Source organism: Panulirus ornatus, chromosome 66 (genome assembly GCF_036320965.1).
Source record: "Panulirus ornatus isolate Po-2019 chromosome 66, ASM3632096v1, whole genome shotgun sequence".
In the NCBI taxonomy this organism is placed as follows: domain Eukaryota; kingdom Metazoa; phylum Arthropoda; class Malacostraca; order Decapoda; family Palinuridae; genus Panulirus; species Panulirus ornatus.
The window spans coordinates 15,165,059-15,190,530 of record NC_092289.1 but is presented as its reverse complement, the minus strand read 5'-3'; the positions used below and the strand labels follow the sequence as shown (position 1 = coordinate 15,190,530).

Here is a 25,472-nt window from a genome sequence, read left to right as displayed (position 1 = left end):
ATTTTGAGCTACTGGGGCCTGAACATACTTAGGATGAACAGCTTGAATGGAATAGTGTGACTTGGAATGTGGTATACTGGGGTTGATGCAGTCAACTGACTGAACTAGGGCATGTGAAACATCTGGGGTAAACTATGGTAAGATCTGTAGGGCCTGGATGTACATGGGGAGCTGTGGTTTTGGTGCATTACACATGACAGATAAAGAACGAGGGTGAGCGGAAGTGGCATTATTTCATGTTTCCTGGCGCTACCTCACTGAAGAGGGGGTGGCAATGCTGTTTCCTGTGGAACAGGATGGCACCGGGAATGGATGAAGGGGAGCAAGCACGAATATGTACATGTGTACATAAAGTAAACCCTTCATTTAACGGACCATGATATAATGGATTTTGGATCAAATGGACCCAGCAAATAAAATAATCAATAATCTAAAAATAAAAAAAAAAAAAAAATTCACACCATGCAAAATTCCTATCACAAATATTTTTGGCAGCATGGGGTTTGCTTGCTTTGTTTGGGTCTCAGTCTGCCTCAAGCTATTGTGGTCAAGTTTTATAAATAGAATTGGGATTATATTTATTAAATAATTTTGCAATAGCAATAGCATTAAGTGACAGAAGAGTTAAATGAAAGCATGAATTGTATATTGTATCAAAATATGGCCTCTAGGTTACATTCAATTTCATGGACCTTCAGCATTGACAGATGTCCCCTTCCCCTATTAGTCCATTAAATCGAAGGTTTACTGTATGTATACATATTTATATACGTATATGCTATGTATATGTACTTGTTATGTGTGTGTGTGTGTGTACATGAGTGGATGGGTCTTTCTTACTGTTTTTCTTGGCACTAACTTGCTGACACAGGACACAGCGATCAAGTTTATCAATAATAAAATCTACAATACTCAATTTTTTTTTTATTTAATATACTTTGTCGCTGTCTCCCGCGTTAGTGAGGTAGCGCAAGGAAACAGACGAAAGAATGGCCCAATCCACCCACATACACGTGTATATACATACACGTCCACACAAGCACATATACATACCTATACATCTCAACGTATACATACATATACATATACATATACACACACAGGCAGAGGTATAAGTTTGTTGAGTATTCCTGGTAAATTATATGGGAGGGTATTGATTGAGAGGGTGAAGGCATGTACAGAGCATAAGATTGGGGAAGAGCAGTGTGGTTTCAGAAGTGGTAGAGGATGTGTGGATCAGGTGTTTGCTTTGAAGAATGTATGTGAGAAATACTTAGAAAAGCAAATGGATTTGTATGTAGCATTTATGGATCTGGAGAAGGCATATGATAGAGTTGATAGAGATGCTCTGTGGAAGGTATTAAGAATATATGGTGTGGGAGGCAAGTTGTTAGAAGCAGTGAAAAGTTTTTATCGAGGATGTAAGGCATGTGTACGTGTAGGAAGAGAGGAAAGTGATTGGTTCTCAGTGAATGTAGGTTTGCGGCAGGGGTGTGTGATGTCTCCATGGTTGTTTAATTTGTTTATGGATGGGGTTGTTAGGGAGGTGAATGCAAGAGTTTTGGAAAGAGGGGCAAGTATGAAGTCTGTTGGGGATGAGAGAGCTTGGGAAGTGAGTCAGTTGTTGTTCGCTGATGATACAGCGCTGGTGGCTGATTCATGTGAGAAACTGCAGAAGCTGGTGACTGAGTCTGGTAAAGTGTGTGAAAGAAGAAAGTTAAGAGTAAATGTGAATAAGAGCAAGGTTATTAGGTACAGTAGGGTTGAGGGTCAATTCAATTGGGAGGTGAGTTTGAATGGAGAAAAACTGGAGGAAGTGAAGTGTTTTAGATATCTGGGAGTGGATCTGGCAGCGGATGGAACCATGGAAGCGGAAGTGGATCATAGGGTGGGGGAGGGGGCGAAAATTCTGGGAGCCTTGAAGAATGTGTGGAAGTCGAGAACATTATCTCGGAAAGCAAAAATGGGTATGTTTGAAGGAATAGTGGTTCCAACAATGTTGTATGGTTGCGAGGCGTGGACTATGGATAGAGTTGTGCGCAGGAGGATGGATGTGCTGGAAATGAGATGTTTGAGGACAATGTGTGGTGTGAGGTGGTTTGATCGAGTAAGTAACGTAAGGGTAAGAGAGATGTGTGGAAATAAAAAGAGCGTGGTTGAGAGAGCAGAAGAGGGTGTTTTGAAATGGTTTGGTCACATGGAGAGAATGAGTGAGGAAAGATTGACCAAGAGGATATATGTGTCGGAGGTGGAGGGAATGAGGAGAAGAGGGAGACCAAATTGGAGGTGGAAAGATGGAGTGAAAAAGATTTTGTGTGATCAGGGCCTGAACATGCAGGAGGTTCACTGAAAGGAGGGCAAAGAATAGAGTGAATTGGAGCGATGTGGCATACCGTGGTTGACGTGCTGTCAGTGGATTGAATCAAGGCATGTGTATGGGGGTGGGTTGGGCCATTTCTTTCGTCTGTTTCCTTGCGCTACCTCGCAAACGCGGGAGACAGCAAAAAAAAAAAATATATATATATATATATATATAATATATATATATATATATATATATATATAATATATATATATATATAATATATATATATATATATATATATATATATATATATATATATATATATATATATATACATATGTACATAATTCATATTGTCTGCCCTTATTCATTCCCGTCGCCACCCCGCCACACATGAAACGACAACCCCCTCCCCCCGTATGTGCACAAGGTAGCACAAGGAAAAGAAAAAAGGCCACATTCGTTCGCACTCAAGTCTCTAGCTGTCATGTATAATGAACCAAAACCACAGCTCCCTTTCCACATTCAGGCCCCACAAAACTTTCCATGGTTTACCCTTCTAGAAGCTTCACATGCCCTGTTCAATCCACTGACACCACATCGACCCCAGTATACCACACTGTTCCAATTCACTCTATTCCTTGCACGCCTTTCACCCTCCTGCATGTTCAGGCCCCAGTCACTCAAAATCTTTTTCACTCCATCTTTCCACCTCCAAGTTGGTCTCCTACTTCTCCTCATTCCCTCCATCTCTAACACATGTATCATCTTTGTCAATCTTTCCTCACTCATTCTCTCCATGTGACCAAACCATTTCAAAACAACCTCTTCTGCTCTCTCAACCACACTCTTTTTATTACCACATTTCTCTCTTACCCTTTCATTACTTACTCGATCAAACCACCTCACACCACATACTGTCCTCAAACATCTCATTTCCAGCACATCCACCCTCCCCCGCACAACCCTGTCTATAGCCCATGCCTCGCAACCATACAACATTGTTGGAACCACTATTCCTTCAAACATACCCATTTTTGCTTTCCAAGATAACGTTCTCGACTTCCACACAGATATTTACCATCCCTGGGGATAGGGGAGAAAGAATACTTCCCACGTATTCCCTGTGTGTCATAGAAGGCGACTAAAATGGGAAGGAGCGGGGGACTGGAAATCCTCCCCTCTCGTTTCTTTTCTTTTTAGTTTTCCAAAAGAAGGAACAGAGAAGGGGGCCAGGTGAGGATATTCCCTCAAAGGCCCAGTCCTCTGTTCTTAACACTACCTCACTAATGTGGGGAATGGCAAATAGTATGAAAGAAAGAAAGAAAGATTTACCATCATCACTACTTGCAGCTAGTTCTTCAGCCAGAGCTTCTAAACGGACTCTCTCTTCATCTACTTCCATAACACACTGAAGAGCAGTCTTGTCTGAGGCAGGCATTTCACGCACAAGATGGAAAATATCTATATGACTCTGGATTGGTACCTCTCTATTGGCTAAGGATGCTAGCAAAGTGGACTTTCCACACCCATTTGTGCCAATCAAACCATATCTGAAATATAAATACAAAACGCATGAATATGTGAAAGCTATGATATCTATGTGTGGCAATTATACTGTCTACAAGAAATCTGGAGGGTTACTTACCCAGAAAAGCACAATAAAAGAAGATCTAATTGATGTAAATACACAGTTAGCCCTTATGAACGAGAAAATGAGGGTGTGAGATTGATGATGATTACCAGCAATCCACATATAGAGGAGGTAGGAGAAAAGACAGCAGTCTAGGCTTGAAAGGAGGTAAGTGACAATTGTGACAAGGCTGGCTCACATGCCACTGCTAAAGTCCCTCCTAAAACCAAAGTAGTGGTAACTACCTGGTCAGTGGTTGCCTGCTTCCCATTATAACTCCTACTCCAAGAACAGTGGCAGTAGATCCCACCTACAACACTTTAGTAAACATTTACATGTTCGTGATAGTAGTGAACAAATCATAAAGAAAGTCGCTGTAATGGTAATCTTGGCATAAAATATACTATTTAGTGTTGTAAATATATCATTTCAGATAAATCATTCCTAAACCAATTCATAAAAATGAAAAATGTAAGACAATACACAGCAACATCATACAATGAATATCATAAAACATGTAAACATGGCTGACAGCTAGCTGCTAGTCCCTAGTTCACCTTGGGTATCAGCAGGGTTCACCTCCTCATACACAAAGAGTGATGCACATTTTCCAAAATACTTACCGTCGACCACAATTCAGCTCAAGTCTGGTGTCCTGAAGCATCTCTGAACCATGGAAAGTGATGGAGAAGTTGTCAATCTTAATATCCCGAGCACGTGGGTGGATGGCTAGGACACCAGTACAGGAGCGAGCTGCGCTAGCAATCCTCATATCTTCCTCTAGTTTTCGACACAGAATTTCTAGAAATAAAGGAAATCACAATCAAACAACTAAATGTTGAGAAATATAATCTTAACATAGTATCAAATGTGACCAATGCCCTTGCTGAAACTAATATTCAATGGGAGAAAATATCAAAATAAAAATTAGGGAGGCAAGCTTAAAACCAAAGGATAATAATCCATAAATACCCTTTAGCCTGACTGGTGTAAACATTCACCATTTTTTCATGAACATTTGCAGTTTCCCATGTCAGTGAGGAAGAGCCTCCCAGAAACAGATGAGGGTAATGACAAACAATTATGAAAGAAAAATACAGACAGCCCTCGATTTATACCTGTCTCTCCCACGCAAGTTTCCATGAGAAAGACAGACAATGGGCTTGATTGGCCCATGACCGAGTTGTCTGGGGGGTTAAACTTGACAAAAAAAATCTAATTCCACTCAGCAGTTTCATAGCTGTCACAAACTAACTGCTGTGAGACCAACTAACTGCTATGAGGCAGCATCATGAAATGATGAACCAAGCCTTCCAAAACCAATCCTCACTAAGTTTCACCTTTGAGAATATGATAAAGAGATACCTCAATTAACACTGTTTTAATGCCCTTTCTCCAGTTGGAAAATTCTCATTTTCGTTGGCTTTTGTGAGTTAAACAGACCCATCATATCTGGAAAAAGACCTGGTGATAGTGTTGGCAATGTGGAAAGTACTCGAGCAAAACAAGTTTAAATGTGAAGATTCAAGTTAAAAGGATTGTAGAAGCTCCTCAGCTAGTGCTGGTCATGCAGCCAAGCAGTCAAAAAACAAAACCAATTTGTCATGTGGGGATGCAGACTATAAGGTCAAAACTTAGGTAACCATATTTTTTGTCATTCTAATGAAATTTTTTTTGTCTTTACTTATGGATGGGGTTGTTAGGGAGGTGAATGCAAGAGTTTTGGAAAGAGGGGCAAGTATGCAGTCTGTTGGGGATGAGAGAGCTTGGGAAGTGAGTCAGTTGTTGTTCGCTGATGATACAGCGTTGGTGGCTGATTCATGTGAGAAACTGCAGAAGCTGGTGACTGTATTTGGTAATATGTGTGAAAGAAGAAAGTTAAGAGTAAATGTGAATAAGAGCAAGGTTATTACATACAGTAGGGTTGAGGGTCAAGTCAACTGGGAGGTAAGTTTGAATGGAGAAAAACTGGAGGAAGTAAAGTGTTTTAGATATCTGGGAGTGGATCTGGCAGCGGATGGAACCATGGATGCGGAAGTGAATCATAGGGTGGGGGAGGGGGCGAAAATCCTGGGAGCCTTGAATGTGTGGAAGTCGAGAACATCATCTCGGAAAGCAAAAATGGGTATGTTTGAAGGAATAGTGGTTCCAACAATGTTGTATGGTTGCGAGGCGTGGGCTATGGACAGAGTAGTGCGCAGGAGGGTGGATGTGCTGGAAATGAGATGTTTGAGGACAATATGTGGTGTGAGGTGGTTTGATCGAGTAAGTAATGAAAGGGTAAGAGAGATGTGTGGAAATAAGAAGAGCGTGGTTGAGAGAGCAGAAGAGGGTGTTTTGAAATGGTTAGGGCACACGGAGAGAATGTGTGAGGAAAGATTGACCAAGAGGATATAAGTGTCGGAGGTGGAGGGAACGAGGAGAAGTGGGAGACCAAATTGGAGGTGGAAAGATGGAGTGAAAAAGATTTTGAGTGATCGGGGCCTGAACATGCATGAGGGTGAAAGGCAGGCAAGGAATAGAGTGAACTGGATCGATGTGGTATACCGGGGTCGTCGTGCTGTCAATGGATTGAATCAGGGCATGTGATGCATCTGGGGTAAACCATAGAAAGTTGTGTGGGGCCTGGATGTGAAAGGGAGCTGTTGTTTCGGACATTATTGCATGACAGCTAGAGACTAAGTGTGAACGAATGGGGCCGTTGTTGTCTTTTCCTAGCGCTACCTCGCACACATGTGGGGGGAGGGGAATGTTATTCCATGTGTGGCGAGGTGGCAATGGGAATGAATATAGGCAGACAGTGTGAATTGTGTGCATGTGTATATATGTATATGTCTGTGTGTATATATATATATATGTGTACATTGAGATGTATGGGTATGTATATTTGCGTGTGGGGACGTGTATGTATATACATGTGTATGGGGGTGGGTTGGGCCATTTCTTTCGTCTGTTTCCTTGCGCTACCTCGCTAACGCGGGAGACAGCGACAAAGCAAAATAATAATAATAATACTTATAAAATTATTTACAACATTCATAATGCATACCCAGTCACTATTTGAGCTACTCCCAATATCCCGTTGAAACCCTTATTATTTATATGTCAGAAAAAATGCCAACTAGTATGACCCTCCACCAAAGCCACATCATAATTACCTTGTTCAGCAATGTTTTAATTAGTACATGGTTTTCAGGATTTCCAGTCCCCACCTCCTATCTAAGTCAACTTGTACAGCTTGACAAATAAATGGGCAATATTCTCTCATTTATCTGAATCAAATTACAAGAAAAATAATATATGATATTACTGACCTTCAGGACTAAGGTTTTCAATGCCATTTGCAGTGCCATTCGTCATGGGGGTTGTTTCTCGAGAGCTCTTTTTGGAGTTATTTGAACTCCCATTTTCTTGAGGCTGTAAAGAGAGATAATACAATAATGTCCAGTCAAATCAATGCATATTCTGTGCAGTTTGTGTATCAAACAGTATTTTCTTTATTATATAAATAACTATCCCATTACTGACTTGGTTTTCGTTGCCCTTACTTTCGTCTGCATGCATAATAAAAAATAAATCAAACATTCTTTAACAGTTTTTTCCATGCATCTTTCGCAAATTAGTTTTTATAGCATTCTTGTAATTTCACAACTGCTCATACAATCTACCAATTCATTCACTTCCTCTCTTAATGTCCGCAGTCTTTAGTTTTGTATGCCAACAATTTCTTCAAATCTTACTATTTCACGATGGACAAACTACTGCTAAAGATATTTTTTCCTTCTTTTAACTAACTTGGTTCATATAATTCTATCACAGTTTCCACTTTAATATACAACAATAACATCTTTGTTTCAATTTCCTTATGCATTAAGAATTTTCATGTTTGATTCCCTTTTCAACCTGTCTCATCTCAGTCTACCCAGCTTAGTCTTTATCACACACTAACATTTAGCCCTTCTTAAGTACTGAATCCCACACAAACAAATACAAACATATGACATGCACATAAGTATCAAAATTCCTTACCACCTCCCATCTGATGTACTTTCCTGTTCCAACTTTTATGTGCACAGCAGTTGTTTATAACACACCATGGGTTAATGAGATTAACCTCATACAAAATGTAAACATGTGGAGTTATTGTAAACTTACAGATTTTCTAAATCAAATGTTTTCCCCCACTGTAATCAGCCATCAATGCAATCTCCAAAACATCCAAAATATCTACCACTTTTCAAGTAATGTGGGATTCTCTGGTTTTGCTAACTACCTTAAAAAGGATGTCTGATCATTATCTTATGGAGGCGAAAGTGAAGATTTGTTGAGGTTTTCAGAAAAGAAGAGAGAATCTTGGGGTGAAAAGAGTGGTGCGAGTAAGTGTGCTTGGGAAGGAGACTTGTGTGAGGAAGGATCAGGAGAGAATGAGTACAGAATGGAAAAAGGTGAGAACAAAAGACGTAAGGGGAGTGGGGAAGGAATGGGATGTATTTAGGGAAGCAGCGATGGCTTGCGCAAAAGATGCTTGTGGCATGAGAAGCGTGGGAGGTGGGCAGATTAGAAAGGGTAGTGAGTGGTGGGATGAAGAAGTAAGAGTATTAGTGAAAGAGAAGACAGAGTCATTTGGACACTTTTTGCAAGGAAATAATACAAATGAATGGGAGATGTATAAAAGAAAGAGGCAGGAAGTCAAGAGAAAGGTGCAAGAGGTGAAAAAGAGGGCAAATAAGAGTTGAAGTGAGAGTATCATTAAATTTTAGGGAGAATAAAAAGATGTTTTGGAAGGAGGTAAATAAAGTATGTAAGACAAGGGAACAAAAGGGAACTTCAGTGAAGGGGGCTAATGGGGAGGTGATAAGTAGTGGTGATGTGAGAAGGAGATGGAGTGAGTATTTTGAAGGTTTGTTGAATGTGTTTGATGATAGAGTGGCAGATATACGGTGTTTTGGTCGAGGTGGTGTGCAAAGTGAGAGGGTTAGGGACAATGATTTGGTAAACAGAGAAGAGGTAGTAAAAGCTTTGCGGAAGATGAAAGCCGGCAAGGCAGTGGGTTTGGATGGTATAGAAGTGGAATTTATTAAAAAAAGGGGGTGACTGTGTTGTTGACTGGTTGGTAAGGTTATTTAATGTATGTATGACTCATGGTGAGGTGCCTGAGGATTGGCAGAATGCTTGCATAGTGCCATTCCACAAAGGCAAAGGGGATAAAAATGAGTGCTCAAATTTCAGAGGTATAAGTTTGTTGAGTATTCCTGGGAAATTATATGGGAGGGTATTAATTGAGAGGGTGAAGGCATACACAGAGCATTAGATTGGGGAAGAGCAGTGTGGTTTCAGAAGTGGTAAGAGGATGTGTGGATCAGGTGTTTGCTTTAAAGAATTTTTTTTTCCCCCTTTGTCGCTGTCTTCCACGTTTGCGAGGTAGCGCAAGGAAACAGACGAAAGAAATGGCCCAACCCACCCCCATACACATGTATATACATACACGTCCACACACACAAATATACATACCTACACAGCTTTCCATGGTTTACCCCAGACGCTTCACATGCCCTGATTCAATCCACTGACAGTACGTCAACCCCGGTATACCACATCAATCCAATTCACTCTATTCCTTGCCCTCCTTTCACCCTCCTGCATGTTCAGGCCCCGATCACACAAAATCTTTTTCACTCCATCTTTCCACCTCCAATTTGGTCTCCCACTTCTCGTTCCCTCCACCTCCGACACATATATCCTCTTGGTCAATCTTTCCTCACTCATTCTCTCCATGTGCCCAAACCATTTCAAAACACCCTCTTCTGCTCTCTCAACCACGCTCTTTTTATTTCCACACATCTCTCTTACCCTTACGTTACTTACTCGATCAAACCACCTCACACCACACATTGTCCTCAAACATCTCATTTCCAGCACATCCATCCTCCTGCGCACATATATACATATATCAATATATACATATATAAATATATACATATACACATCTCCATATTCATACTTACTTGCCTTCCTCCATTCCCTGTGCCACCCTGCCCCACAGGAAATAGCACTGCCACACAGCATGTTTTCAAACCCAAACACTCTACCACCTTACTACATACAGAGCTTAAGCAACATATCTTGCATGGATTCAAACAATCACAAACCCAGTACATGTGGCAACATACATCAACAAAGCATATGACAGTTTTTTCCCATTAATCATCAGCAAGCTCATTTTTGTTTCGACAGGGTGGATCACCATATACAGGCTTCTACATTTTGTCAGAATCAATTCTGAAGAACTATGGTCCTCATTCTAAATGCCTGGTAAAGTGTTGGAACCCAATGTCACCATGAAACCGGAAACTCTAGTGCATTGACTGTGCAACTCATCTAGCGGTGTGACCAAATCAATTTCAAATAAGCTGCATTATGATAACCTTAAAAATTCAGTCTGTCTATACTCCATGAATAAGCTAGTTCTAGGAGCAATGGCATACATACATAATGAACAAAAAACCTTACCTCCTTTGTGTCCTTTGGCTCAATCTTCTTGCCAGCCTGTTTAGCCTTTGCTGCCTCCCTTTTCTTTTGTTCACGTTTCTTCTTGGCATCAGACGGCATTGTGGCAAAGGATCTAACGAAGAAACCAAAGAAAGTTCCACTGTAATGAAAGCATAAAGAAAAACAAAAACTCCATGGTAATATATAATCATCACTTACAACATTATAACTGAACTCAACTGCTAACAATAACAATATCCCTCTCACCCTACAATCACAGGTCATACATATTGAGAGAATATGTGGTCTTAGAATTAATATTCATATCAGAAGGTGTTAAAAGATGATTTGTAAGTCTGGGGTTTGTAACTTGACCTAAATGTCCTTAATACCCCAGGAAAATAACAGGCCAAAAGCCTAAATAACCAGCCAGCAACCCCTAAGAAACAAAAACTTAACCCTGCTTCAGGAACCTATACTTTACTGACAGATTCCCATCCAAACATGACACTGACAAAACATCTAACTGAAATGAAAAAACATTAAATAACTGCCCTCCCAAAATAATAAATTTCTTCTTTCTAATCCTGTAAATTTCATACTTTACTTGAATAAAACTTAATTTTGTCAAAGACATTCATATAACAAAGGAAATACAGAAATACATTTTGTCCACTACTTTGCTTTGGGTAGAAGTTTTTTAGGTGTGATAGAAAAACGTCCTAAAAAGCACCCATGTGCATGTACACCAAGATTTTATATTGATATGTATGTTTTATATTTTCTATTATCATTTCATTATACTTTGTTGCTGTCTCCCACATTAATGAGGTAGCGCAAGGAAACAGACAAAAGAATGGCCCAACCCACCCACATAAACAAGTATGTACAAACATGGCCACACACGCATATATACATACCTATACATTTCAACATATACATATATACATACATACACATGTACATAATTAATACTTGCTGCCTTTATTCATTCCCATTGCCTTCCCACCACACATGAAATGAAAACCCACTCCCGCCGCAAGCGCGCGAGGTAGCGCTAGGAAAAGACAATAAAGGCCACATTCGTTCACACAGTCTCTAGCTGTCATGTATAATGCATGGCATGCATAATGCAATGTCATGTATAATGCACCAAAACCACGTTTTATATCTTATTTATATTCATTATACTTTGTCGCTGTCACCCGCATTAGCGAGGTAGCGCAATGAAACAGACGAAAGAAGGGCCAAACCCACCCACATACACATGCATATACATACATGTCCACACACATGCACATATACATACCTATACTTCTCAATGTATACATATATATACACACACAAACATATACATATTTACACATGTACACAATTCATACTGTCTGCCCTTATTCATTCCCGTCGCCACCGCGCCACACATGAAATGACAACCCCCTCCCCCCACATGTGTGCGAGGTAGCACTAGGAAAAGACAACAAAGGCCACATTTGTTCACACTCTCTCTAGCTGTCATGTATAATGCACCAAAACCACAGCTCCCTTTCCACATCCAGGCCCCACAAAACTTTCCATGGTTTACCCCAGACGCTTCACATGCCATGGTTCAATCCAATGACAGCACGTCGACCCTAGTATACCACATCGTTCCAATTCACTCTATTCCTTGCACGCATTTCACCTTCCTGCATGTTCAGGCCCCAATCACTCAAAATCTTTTTTACTCCATCTTTCCACCTCCAATTTGGTTTTCCACTTCTCCTCATTCCCTCCACCTTTGACACATATATCCGTCAATCTTTCCTCACTCATTCTCTCCATGTGACCAAACCATTTCAAAACACCCTCTTCTGCTCTCTCAACCACACTCTTTTTATTACCACACCTCTCTCTTACCCTTTCATTACTTACTCGATCAAACCACCTCACACCACATACTGTCCTCAAACATCTCATTTCCAGCACATCCACTCTCCTCCGCACAACTCTTATCTATAGCCCACGCCTCGCAACCATATGACATTGTTGGAACCACTATTCCTTCAAACATTCCCATTTTTGCTTTCCAAGATAATGTTCTAAACTTCCACATATTTTTCAGTGCTCCAAAAACTTTCGCACTCTCCCCCACCCTATGATTCACTTTCATGGTTCCATCTGCTGCCAAATCCACTCCCAGATATCTAAAACACTTCACTTCCTCCAGTATTTCTCCATTCAAACTTACCTCCCAACTGACTTGCCCCTCAACCCTACTGTACCTAATAACCTTGCTCTTATTCACATTTACTCTCAGCTTTCTTGTTTCACACACTTTACCAAACTCAGTCACTAGCCTCTGCAGTTTCTCACCCGAATCAGCCACCAGCGCTGTATCTTCAGCGAACAACAACTGACTCACTTCCCAAGCTCTCTCATCCACAACAGACTGCCCCTCTTTCCAAAACTTGCATTCACCTCCTTAACAACCCCATCCATAAACAAATTAAACGACCATGGAGACATCATGCACCCCTGCCGCAAACCTACATTCACTGAGAACCAATCACTTTTCTCTCTTCCTACACGCACACATGCCTTACATCCTCGATAAAAACTTTTCACTACTTCTAACAACTTGCCTCACACCATATATTCTTAATACCTTCCACAGAGCATCTCTATCAACTCTTACCATATGCCTTCTCCAGATCTATAAATGCTACATACAAATCCCTTTGCTTTTCTAAGTATTTCTCACATACATTCTTCAAAGCAAACACCTGATCCACACATCCTCTACCACTTCTGAAACCAAACTGCTCTTCCCCAATCTGATGCTCTGTACCTGCCTTCACCCTCTCAATCAATACCCTCTTATATAATTTCCCAGGAATACTCAACAAACTTATACCTCTGTAATTTGACCACTCACTTTTATCCCCTTTGCCTTTTTACAATGGCACTAAGCAAGCATTCCACCAATCCTCAGGCACCTCACCATGAGTCATACATTCGTTAAATAACCTTAACAACCAGTCAACAATACAGTCACCCCCTTTTTTAATAAATTCCACTGCAATACCATCCAAACCCACTGCCTTGCCGGCTTTCATCTTCCGCAAAGCTTTTACTACCTCTTCTCTGTTTACCAAATCATTCTCCCTAACCCTCTCACTTTGCACACCACCTTGACCAAAACACCCTATATCTGCCACTCTATCATCAAACACATTCAACAAACCTTCAAAACACTCACTCCATCCCCTCACATCACCACTACTTGTTATCACCTCCCTAAAAGCTTTGCGGAAGCTTTGCGGAAGATGAAAGCCGGCTAGGCAGCAGGTTTGGATGGTATTGCAGTGGAATTTATTAAAAAAGGGGGTGACTGTATTGTTGACTGGTTGGTAAGGTTATTTAATATATGTATGACTCATGGTGAGGTGCCTGAGGATTGGCGGAATGCGTGCATAGTGCCATTGTACAAAGGCAAAGGGGATAAGAGTGAGTGCTCAAATTACAGAGGTATAAGTTTGTTGAGTATTCCTGGTAAATTATATGGGAGGGTATTGATTGAGAGGGTGAAGGCATGTACAGAGCATCAGATTGGGGAAGAGCAGTGTGGTTTCAGAAATGGTAGAGGATGTGTGGATCAGGTGTTTGCTTTGAAGAATGTATGTGAGAAATACTTAGAAAAGCAAATGGATTTGTATGTAGCATTTATGGATCTGGAGAAGGCATATGATAGAGTTGATAGAGATGCTCTGTGGAAGGTATTAAGAATATATGGTGTGGGAGGCAAGTTGTTAGAAGCAGTGAAAAGTTTTTATCGAGGATGTAAGGCATGTGTACATGTAGGAAGAGAGGAAAGTGACTGGCTCTCAGTGAATGTAGGTTTGCGGCAGGGGTGTGTGATGTCTCCATGGTTGTTTAATTTGTTTATGGATGGGGTTGTTAGGGAGGTGAATGCAAGAGTTTTGGAAAGAGGGGCAAGTATGAAGTCTGTTGGGGATGAGAGAGCTTGGGAAGTGAGTCAGTTGTTGTTCGCTGATGATACAGCGCTGGAGGCTGATTCATGTGAGAAACTGCAGAAGCTGGTGACTGAGTTTGGTAAAGTGTGTGGAAGAAGAAAGTTAAGAGTAAATGTGAATAAGAGCAAGGTTATTAGGTACAGTAGGGTTGAGGGTCAAGTCAATTGGGAGGTGAGTTTGAATGGAGAAAAACTGGAGGAAGTGAAGTGTTTTAGATATCTGGGAGTGGATCTGGCAGCGGATGGAACCATGGAAGCAGAAGTGGATCATAGGGTGGGGGAGGGGGCGAAAATTCTGGGAGCCTTGAAGAATGTGTGGAAGTCGAGAACATTATCTCGGAAAGCAAAAATGGGTATGTTTGAAGGAATAGTGGTTCCAACAATGTTGTATGGTTGCGAGGCGTGGGCTATGGATAGAGTTGTGCGCAGGAGGATGGATGTGCTGGAAATGAGATGTTTGAGGACAATGTGTGGTGTGAGGTGGTTTGATCGAGTAAGTAACGTAAGGGTAAGAGAGATGTGTGGAAATAAAAAGAGCGTGGTTGAGAGAGCAGAAGAGGGTGTTTTGAAGTGGTTTGGGCACATGGAGAGAATGAGTGAGGAAAGATTGACCAAGAGGATATATGTGTCGGAGGTGGAGGGAACGAGGAGAAGAGGGAGACCAAATTGGAGGTGGAAAGATGGAGTGAAAAAGATTTTGTGTGATCGGGGCCTGAACATGCAGGAGGGTGAAAGGAGGGGAAGGAATAGAGTGAATTGGAGCGATGTGGTATACCGGGGTTGACGTGCTGTCAGTGGATTGAATCAAGGCATGTGAAGCGTCTGGGGTAAACCATGGAAAGCTGTGTAGGTATGTATATTTGCGTGTGTGGACGTATGTATATACATGTGTATGGGGGTGGGTTGGGCCATTTCTTTCGTCTGTTTCCTTGCGCTACCTCGCAAACGCGGGAGACAGCGACAAAGCAAAATAATAATAATAATACTTATAAAATTATTTACAACATTCATAATGCATACCCAGTCACTATTTGAGCTACTCCCAATATCCCGTTGAAACCCTTATGTTTTAATGTCAGCAAAAATGCCAACTAGTATGACCCTCCACCAAAGCCACATCATAATTACCTTGTTCAGCAATGTTTTAATTAGTACATGGTTTTCAGGATTTCCAGTCCCCACCTCCTATCTAAGTCAACTTGTACAGCTTGACAAATAAATGGGCAATATTCTCTCATTTATCTGAATCAAATTACAAGAAAAATAATATATGATATTACTGACCTTCAGGACTAAGGTTTTCAATGCCATTTGCAGTGCCATTCGTCATGGGGGTTGTTTCTCGAGAGCTCTTTTTGGAGTTATTTGAACTCCCATTTTCTTGAGGCTGTAAAGAGAGATAATACAATAATGTCCAGTCAAATCAATGCATATTCTGTGCAGTTTGTGTATAAACAGTATTTTCTTTATCATATAAATAACTATCCCATTACTGACTTGGTTTTCGTTGCCCTTACTTTCGTCTGCATGCATAATAAAAAATAAATCAAACATTCTTTAACAGTTTTTTCCATGCATCTTTCGCAAATTAGTTTTTATAGCATTCTTGTAATTTCACAACTGCTCATACAATCTACCAATTCATTCACTCCTCTCTTAATGTCCACAGTCTTTAGTTTTGTATGCCAACAATTTCTTCAAATCTTACTATTTCACGATGGACAAACTACTGCTAAAGATATTTTTTCCTTCTTTTAACTAACTTGGTTCATATAATTCTATCACAGTTTCCACTTTAATATACAACAATAACATCTTTGTTTCAATTTCCTTATGCATTAAGAATTATCATGTTATGATTATTATTTTTTAATCTCGATTATTGAATTTATTTCGATTATTTTATTTTTATTTTTCATTCCCTTTTCAACCTGTCTCATCTCAGTCTACCCAGCTTAGTCTTTATCACACACTAACATTTAGCCCTTCTTAAGTACTGAATCCCACAAAAACAAATACAAACATATGACATGCACATAAGTATCAAAATTCCTTACCACCTCCCATCTGATGTACTTTCCTGTTCCAACTTTTATGTGCACAGCAGTTGTTTATAACACACCATGGGTTAATGAGATTAACCTCATACAAAATGTAAACATGTGGAGTTATTGTAAACTTACAGATTTTCTAAATCAAATGTTTTCCCCCACTGTAATCAGCCATCAATGCAATCTCCAAAACATCCAAAATATCTACCACTTTTCAAGTAATGTGGGATTCTCTGGTTTTGCTAACTACCTTAAAAAGGATGTCTGATCATTATCTTATGGAGGCGAAAGTGAAGATTTGTTGAGGTTTTCAGAAAAGAAGAGAGAATCTTGGGTGAAAAGAGTGGTGCGAGTAAGTGTGCTTGGGAAGGAGACTTGTGTGAGGAAGGATCAGGAGAGAATGAGTACAGATGGAAAAAGGTGAGAACAAAAGACGTAAGGGGAGTGGGGAAGGAATGGGATGTATTTAGGGAAGCAGCGATGGCTTGCGCAAAAGATGCTTGTGGCATGAGAAGCGTGGGAGGTGGGCAGATTAGAAAGGGTAGTGAGTGGTGGGATGAAGAAGTAAGAGTATTAGTGAAAGAGAAGACAGAGTCATTTGGACACTTTTTGCAAGGAAATAATACAAATGAATGGGAGATGTATAAAAGAAAGAGGCAGGAAGTCAAGAGAAAGGTGCAAGAGGTGAAAAAGAGGGCAAATAAGAGTTGAAGTGAGAGTATCATTAAATTTTAGGGAGAATAAAAAGATGTTTTGGAAGGAGGTAAATAAAGTATGTAAGACAAGGGAACAAAAGGGAACTTCAGTGAAGGGGGCTAATGGGGAGGTGATAAGTAGTGGTGATGTGAGAAGGAGATGGAGTGAGTATTTTGAAGCTTTGTTGAATGTGTTTGATGATAGAGTGGCAGATATACGGTGTTTTGGTTGAGGTGGTGTGCAAAGTGAGAGGGTTAGGGAAAATGATTTGGTAAATAGAAAAGAGGTAGTAAAAGCTTTGCGGAAGATGAAAGCCGGCTAGGCAGCAGGTTTGGATGGTATTGCAGTGGAATTTATTAAAAAAAGGGGGTGACTGTGTTGTTGACTGGTTGGTAAGGTTATTTAATGTATGTATGACTCATGGTGAGGTGCCTGAGGATTGGCAGAATGCTTGCATAGTGCCATTCCACAAAGGCAAAGGGGATAAGAGTGAGTGCTCAAATTACAGAGGTATAAGTTTGTTGAGTATTCCTGGGAAATTATATGGGAGGGTATTGATTGAGAAGGTGGAAGGCATACACAGAGCATTAGATTGGGGAAGAGCAGTGTGGTTTCAGAAGTGGTAAGAGGATGTGTGGATCAGGTGTTTGCTTTAAAGAATTTTTTTTTCCCCTTTGTCGCTGTCTTCCGCGTTTGCGAGGTAGCGCAAGGAAACAGACGAAAGAAGGGCCAAACCCACCCACATACACATGCATATACATACATGTCCACACACATGCACATATACATACCTATACTTCTCAATGTATACATATATATACACACACAAACATATACATATTTACACATGTACACAATTCATACTGTCTGCCCTTATTCATTCCCGTCGCCACCGCGCCACACATAAAATGACAACCCCTCCCCCCACAATGTGTGCGAGGTAGCACTAGGAAAAGACAACAAAGGCCACATTTGTTCACACTCTGTCTAGCTGTCATGTATAATGCACCAAAACCACAGCTCCCTTTCCACATCCAGCCCCACAAAACTTTCCATGGTTTACCCCAGACGCTTCACATGCCATGGTTCAATCCAATGACAGCACGTCGACCCTAGTATACCACATCGTTCCAATTCACTCTATTCCTTGCCCTCCTTTCACCCTCCTGCATGTTCAGGCCCCGATCACACAAAATCTTTTTCACTCCATCTTTCCACCTCCAATTTGGTCTCCCACTTCTCGTTCCCTCCACCTCCGACACATATATCCTCTTGGTCAATCTTTCCTCACTCATTCTCTCCATGTGCCCAAACCATTTCAAAACACCCTCTTCTGCTCTCTCAACCAGGCTCTTTTTATTTCCACACATCTCTCTTACCCTTACGTTACTTACTCGATCAAACCACCTCACACCACATACTGTCCTCAAACATCTCATTTCCAGCACATCCATCCTCCTGCGCACATATATACATATATACATACATACACATGTACATAATTAATACTTGCTGCCTTTATTCATTCCCATTGCCTTCCCACCACACATGAAATGAAAACCCACTCCCGCCGCAAGCGCGCGAGGTAGCGCTAGGAAAAGACAATAAAGGCCACATTCGTTCACACAGTCTCTAGCTGTCATGTATAATGCATGGCATGCATAATGCAATGTCATGTATAATGCACCAAAACCACAGCTCCCTTTCCACATCCAGCCCCACAAAACTTTCCATGGTTTACCCCAGACGCTTCACATGCCATGGTTCAATCCAATGACAGCACGTCGACCCTAGTATACCACATCGTTCCAATTCACTCTATTCCTTGCCCTCCTTTCACCCTCCTGCATGTTCAGGCCCCAATCACTCAAAATCTTTTTTACTCCATCTTTCCACCTCCAATTTGGTCTCCCACTTCTCGTTCCCTCCACCTCCGACACATATATCCTCTTGGTCAATCTTTCCTCACTCATTCTCTCCATGTGCCCAAACCATTTCAAAACACCCTCTTCTGCTCTCTCAACCAGGCTCTTTTTATTTCCACACATCTCTCTTACCCTTACGTTACTTACTCGATCAAACCACCTCACACCACATACTGTCCTCAAACATCTCATTTCCAGCACATCCACTCTCCTCCGCACAACTCTTACCTATAGCCCACGCCTCGCAACCATATGACATTGTTGGAACCACTATTCCTTCAAACATTCATTTCCAGCACATCCACTCTCCTCCGCACAACTCTTTACCTATAGCCCACGCCTCGCAACCATATGACATTGTTGGAACCACTATTCCTTCAAACATTCATTTCCAGCACATCCATCCTCCTGCGCACATATATACATATATACATACATACACATGTACATAATTAATACTTGCTGCCTTTATTCATTCCCATTGCCTTCCCACCACACATGAAATGAAAACCCACTCCCGCCGCAAGCGCGCGAGGTAGCGCTAGGAAAAGACAATAAAGGCCACATTCGTTCACACAGTCTCTAGCTGTCATGTATAATGCACCAAAACCACGTTTTATATCTTATTTATATTTATTATACTTTGTTGCTGTCTCCCACGTTAATGAGGTAGCGCAAGGAAACAGACAAAAGAATGGCCCAACCCACCCACATAAACAAGTATGTACAAACATGGCCACACACGCATATATACATACCTATACATTTCAACATATACATATATACATACATACACATGTACATAATTAATACTTGCTGCCTTTATTCATTCCCATTGCCTTCCTACCACACATGAAATGAAAACCCACTCCCGCCGCAAGCGCGCGAGGTAGCGCTAGGAAAAGACAATAAAGGCCACATTCGTTCACACAGTCTCTAGCTGTCATGTATAATGCATGGCATGCATAATGCAATGTCATGTATAATGCACCAAAACCACGTTTTATATCTTATTTATATTTATTATACTTTGTCGCTGTCACCCGCATTAGCGAGGTAGCGCAATGAAACAGACGAAAGAAGGGCCAAACCCACCCACATACACATGCATATACATACATGTCCACACACATGCACATATACATACCTATACTTCTCAATGTATACATATATATACACACACAAACATATACATATTTACACATGTACACAATTCATACTGTCTGCCCTTATTCATTCCCGTCGCCACCGCGCCACACATAAAATGACAACCCCCTCCCCCCACATGTGTGCGAGGTAGCACTAGGAAAAGACAACAAAGGCCACATTTGTTCACACTCTGTCTAGCTGTCATGTATAATGCACCAAAACCACAGCTCCCTTTCCACATCCAGGCCCCACAAAACTTTCCATGGTTTACCCCAGACGCTTCACATGCCATGGTTCAATCCAATGACAGCACGTCGACCCTAGTATACCACATCGTTCCAATTCACTCTATTCCTTGCACGCATTTCACCTTCCTGCATGTTCAGGCCCCAATCACTCAAAATCTTTTTTACTCCATCTTTCCACCTCCAATTTGGTTTTCCACTTCTCCTCATTCCCTCCACCTTTGACACATATATCCGTCAATCTTTCCTCACTCATTCTCTCCATGTGACCAAACCATTTCAAAACACCCTCTTCTGCTCTCTCAACCACACTCTTTTTATTACCACACCTCTCTCTTACCCTTTCATTACTTACTCGATCAAACCACCTCACACCACATACTGTCCTCAAACATCTCATTTCCAGCACATCCACTCTCCTCCGCACAACTCTTACCTATAGCCCACGCCTCGCAACCATATGACATTGTTGGAACCACTATTCCTTCAAACATTCCCATTTTTGCTTTCCAAGATAATGTTCTAAACTTCCACATATTTTTCAGCGCTCCAAAAACTTTTGCACCCTCCCCCACCCTATGATTCACTTTCATGGTTCCATCTGCTGCCAAATCCACTCCCAGATATCTAAAACACTTCACTTCCAGTATTTCTCCATTCAAACTTACCTCCCAACTGACTTGCCCCTCAACCCTACTGTACCTAATAACCTTGCTCTTATTCACATTTACTCTCAGCTTTCTTGTTTCACACACTTTACCAAACTCAGTCACTAGCCTCTGCAGTTTCTCACCCGAATCAGCCACCAGCGCTGTATCTTCAGCGAACAACAACTGACTCACTTCCCAAGCTCTCTCATCCACAACAGACTGCCCCTCTTTCCAAAACTTGCATTCACCTCCTTAACAACCCCATCCATAAACAAATTAAACAACCATGGATACATCATGCACCCCTGCCGCAAACATACATTCACTGAGAACCAATCACTTTTCTCTCTTCCTACACGCACACATGCCTTACATCCTCGATAAAAACTTTTCACTACTTCTAACAACTTGCCTCACACCATATATTCTTAATACCTTCCACAGAGCATCTCTATCAACTCTTACCATATGCCTTCTCCAGATCTATAAATGCTACATACAAATCCCTTTGCTTTTCTAAGTATTTCTCACATACATTCTTCAAAGCAAACACCTGATCCACACATCCTCTACCACTTCTGAAACCAAACTGCTCTTCCCCAATCTGATGCTCTGTACCTGCCTTCACCCTCTCAATCAATACCCTCTTATATAATTTCCCAGGAATACTCAACAAACTTATACCTCTGTAATTTGACCACTCACTTTTATCCCCTTTGCCTTTTTACAATGGCACTAAGCAAGTATTCTACCAATCCTCAGGCACCTCACCATGAGTCATACATTCGTTAAATAACCTTAACAACCAGTCAACAATACAGTCACCCCCTTTTTTAATAAATTCCACTGCAATACCATCCAAGCCCACTGCCTTGCCGGCTTCCATCTTCCGCAAAGCTTTTACTACCTCTTCTCTGTTTACCAAATCATTCTCCCTAACCCTCTCACTTTGCACACCACCTTGACCAAAACACCCTATATCTGCCACTCTATCATCAAACACATTCAACAAACCTTCAAAACACTCACTCCATCTCCTCACATCACCACTACTTGTTATCACCTCCCTATTTGCCCCCTTCACTGAAGTTCCCATTGATTCCCTTGTCTTACACACTTTATTTACCTCCTTCCAAAACATACTTTTATTCTCCTTAAATTTAATGATCCTCTCTTCCCCCAACTCTCATTTGCCCTCCTTTTCATCTCTTGTACCTTTCTCTTGACCTCCTGCCTCTTTCTTTTAAACATCTTCCATTCATTTGCTTTACTTCTCTGGAAATATCGTCCAAATGCCTCTCTCTTCTCTTTCACTAAAAATCTTTCTTCTTCATCCCACCACTCACTACCCTTCCAAATCTGCCCACCTTCTATGCTTCTCATGCCACAAGCATCATTTGCGCAAGCCATCACTGCTTCCCTAAATACATCCCATTCCTCCCCCACTCTCCTTACCCCCCTTTGTTCTCACCTTTTTCCGTTCTGTACTCAGTCTCTCTGGTACTTCCTCACAGAAGTCTCCTTCCCAAGCTCACTTACTTTCATCACTCTCTTCACCCCAACATCTCTCTTCTTTTCTGAAAACCTCTATAAATCTTCACTTTCACCTCCACAAGATAATGATCAAACATCCCTCCAGTTGCACCTCTCAGCACATTAACATCCACAAGCCTCTTTCGCGCACCTATCAATTAACGCAATCCAATAACGCTCTCTGGCCATCTCTCCTACTTACATACGTATACTTATGTATCTCTCTCTTTTTAAACCAGGTATTCCCAATCACCAGTCCTTTTTCAGCACATAAATCTACAAGCTCCTCACCATTTCCATTTGCAACACTGAACACCCCATGTACACCAATTATTCCCTCAACTGCCACATTACTCACCTCTGCATTCAAATCACCCATCACTATAACCCGGTCTCGTGCATCAAAACTACTAACACACTCACTCAGCTGCTCCCAAAACACTTGCCTCTCATGATCTTTCTTCTCATGCCCAGGTGCATATGCACCAATAATTACCCATCTCTCTCCATCCACTTGCAGTTTTACCCATATCAATCTAGAGTTTACTTTCTTACTATCACATACTCCCACCACTCCTGTTTCAGAAGTAGTGCTACTCCTTCCCTTGCTCTTGTCCTCTCACTAACCCCTAACTTTACTCCCAAGACATTCCCAAACCACTCTTCCCCTTTCCCCTTGAGCTTTGTTTCATGCAGAGCCAAAACATCCAGGTTCTTTTCCTCAAACATACTACCTATCTCTCCTTTTTTCTCATCTTGGTTACATCCACACACATTTAGACACCCCAATCTGAGCCTTCGAAGAGGATGAGCACTCCCCGCGTGACTCCTTCTGTTTCCCCTTTTAGAAAGTTAAAATACAAGGAGGGGAGGGTTTCCAGCCCTCTGCTCCTGCAAAATAAATATATATAAATATATATAATATATTTACCTCCTTCCAGAACATCTTTTTATTCTCCCTAAAATTTAATGATACTCTCTCACCCCAACTCTCATTTGCCCTTTTTTTCACCTCTTGCACCTTTCTCGACCTCCTGTCTCTTTCTTTTATACATCTCCCACTCAATTTCATTTTTTCCCTGCAAAAATCGTCCAAATGCCTCTCTCTTCTCTTTCACTAATACTCTTACTTCTTCATCCCACCACTCACTACCCTTTCTAATCAACCCACCTCCCACTCTTCTCATGCCACAAGCATCTTTTGCGCAATCCATCACTGATTCCCTAAATACAAGGGAGCAAATGGGAACTTCAGTGAAGGGCACAAATGGGGAGGTGATAAGTAGTGGTGATGTGAGAAGGAGATGGAGTGAGTATTTTGAAGGTTTGTTGAATGTGTTTGATGATAGAGTAGCAGATATAGGGTGTTTTGGTCGAGGTGGTGTGCAAAGTGAGAGGGTTAGGGAAAATGATTTGGTAAATAGAAAAGAGGTAGTAAAAGCTTTGCGGAAGATGAAAGCCGGCTAGGCAGCAGGTTTGGATGGTATTGCAGTGGAATTTATTAAAAAAGGGGGTGACTGTATTGTTGACTGGTTGGTAAGGTTATTTAATGTATGTATGACTCATGGTGAGGTGCCTGAGGATTGGCGGAATGCGTGCATAGTGCCATTGTACAAAGGCAAAGGGGATAAGAGTGAGTGCTCAAATTACAGAGGTATAAGTTTGTTGAGTATTCCTGGTAAATTATATGGGAGGGTATTGATTGAGAGGATGAAGGCATGTACAGAGCATCAGATTGGGGAAGAGCAGTGTGGTTTCAGAAGTGGTAGAGGATGTGTGGATCAGGTGTTTGCTTTGAAGAATGTATGTGAGAAATACTTAGAAAAGCAAATGGATTTGTATGTAGCATTTATGGATCTGGAGAAGGCATATGATAGAGTTGATAGAGATGCTCTGTGGAAGGTATTAAGAATATATGGTGTGGGAGGCAAGTTGTTAGAAGCAGTGAAAAGTTTTTATCGAGGATGTAAGGCATGTGTACATGTAGGAAGAGAGGAAAGTGACTGGCTCTCAGTGAATGTAGGTTTGCGGCAGGGGTGTGTGATGTCTCCATGGTTGTTTAATTTGTTTATGGATGGGGTTGTTAGGGAGGTGAATGCAAGAGTTTTGGAAAGAGGGGCAAGTATGAAGTCTGTTGGGGATGAGAGAGCTTGGGAAGCGAGTCAGTTGTTGTTCGCTGATGATACAGCGCTGGAGGCTGATTCATGTGAGAAACTGCAGAAGCTGGTGACTGAGTTTGGTAAAGTGTGTGGAAGAAGAAAGTTAAGAGTAAATGTGAATAAGAGCAAGGTTATTAGGTACAGTAGGGTTGAGGGTCAAGTCAATTGGGAGGTGAGTTTGAATGGAGAAAAACTGGAGGAAGTGAAGTGTTTTAGATATCTGGGAGTGGATCTGGCAGCGGATGGAACCATGGAAGCGGAAGTGGATCATAGGGTGGGGGAGGGGGCGAAAATTCTGGGAGCCTTGAAGAATGTGTGGAAGTCGAGAACATTATCTCGGAAAGCAAAAATGGGTATGTTTGAAGGAATAATGGTTCCAACAATGTTGTATGGTTGCGAGGCGTGGGCTATGGATAGAGTTGTGCGCAGGAGGATGGATGTGCTGGAAATGAGATGTTTGAGGACAATGTGTGGTGTGAGGTGGTTTGATCGAGTAAGTAACGTAAGGGTAAGAGAGATGTGTGGAAATAAAAAGAGCGTGGTTGAGAGAGCAGAAGAGGGTGTTTTGAAGTGGTTTGGGCACATGGAGAGAATGAGTGAGGAAAGACTGACCAAGAGGATATAT

General features: G+C 41.3%; 1 protein-coding gene across 2 annotated transcripts in view; it reads right to left on the bottom strand.

Moving 5' to 3' along the window:
- Window positions 1-25,472, bottom strand: part of LOC139746805 (ATP-binding cassette sub-family F member 2) — a 53,837-nt gene that overhangs the window by 24,886 nt on the left and 3,479 nt on the right. The window contains exons 2-5 of one of the 2 annotated variants that reach the window (XM_071658369.1): window positions 10,449-10,560; window positions 7,253-7,355; window positions 4,562-4,739; window positions 3,641-3,858 (exon numbers count right to left, since the gene is read on the bottom strand). In XM_071658369.1, coding sequence (XP_071514470.1) covers window positions 3,641-3,858; window positions 4,562-4,739; window positions 7,253-7,355; window positions 10,449-10,547 — 598 coding nt within the window. In that variant the 5' untranslated portion in view covers window positions 10,548-10,560. Of the gene's footprint in view, window positions 1-3,640; window positions 3,859-4,561; window positions 4,740-7,252; window positions 7,356-10,448; window positions 10,588-25,472 lie in introns of both variants that reach the window. The other variant, XM_071658370.1, reaches the window with a different exon arrangement.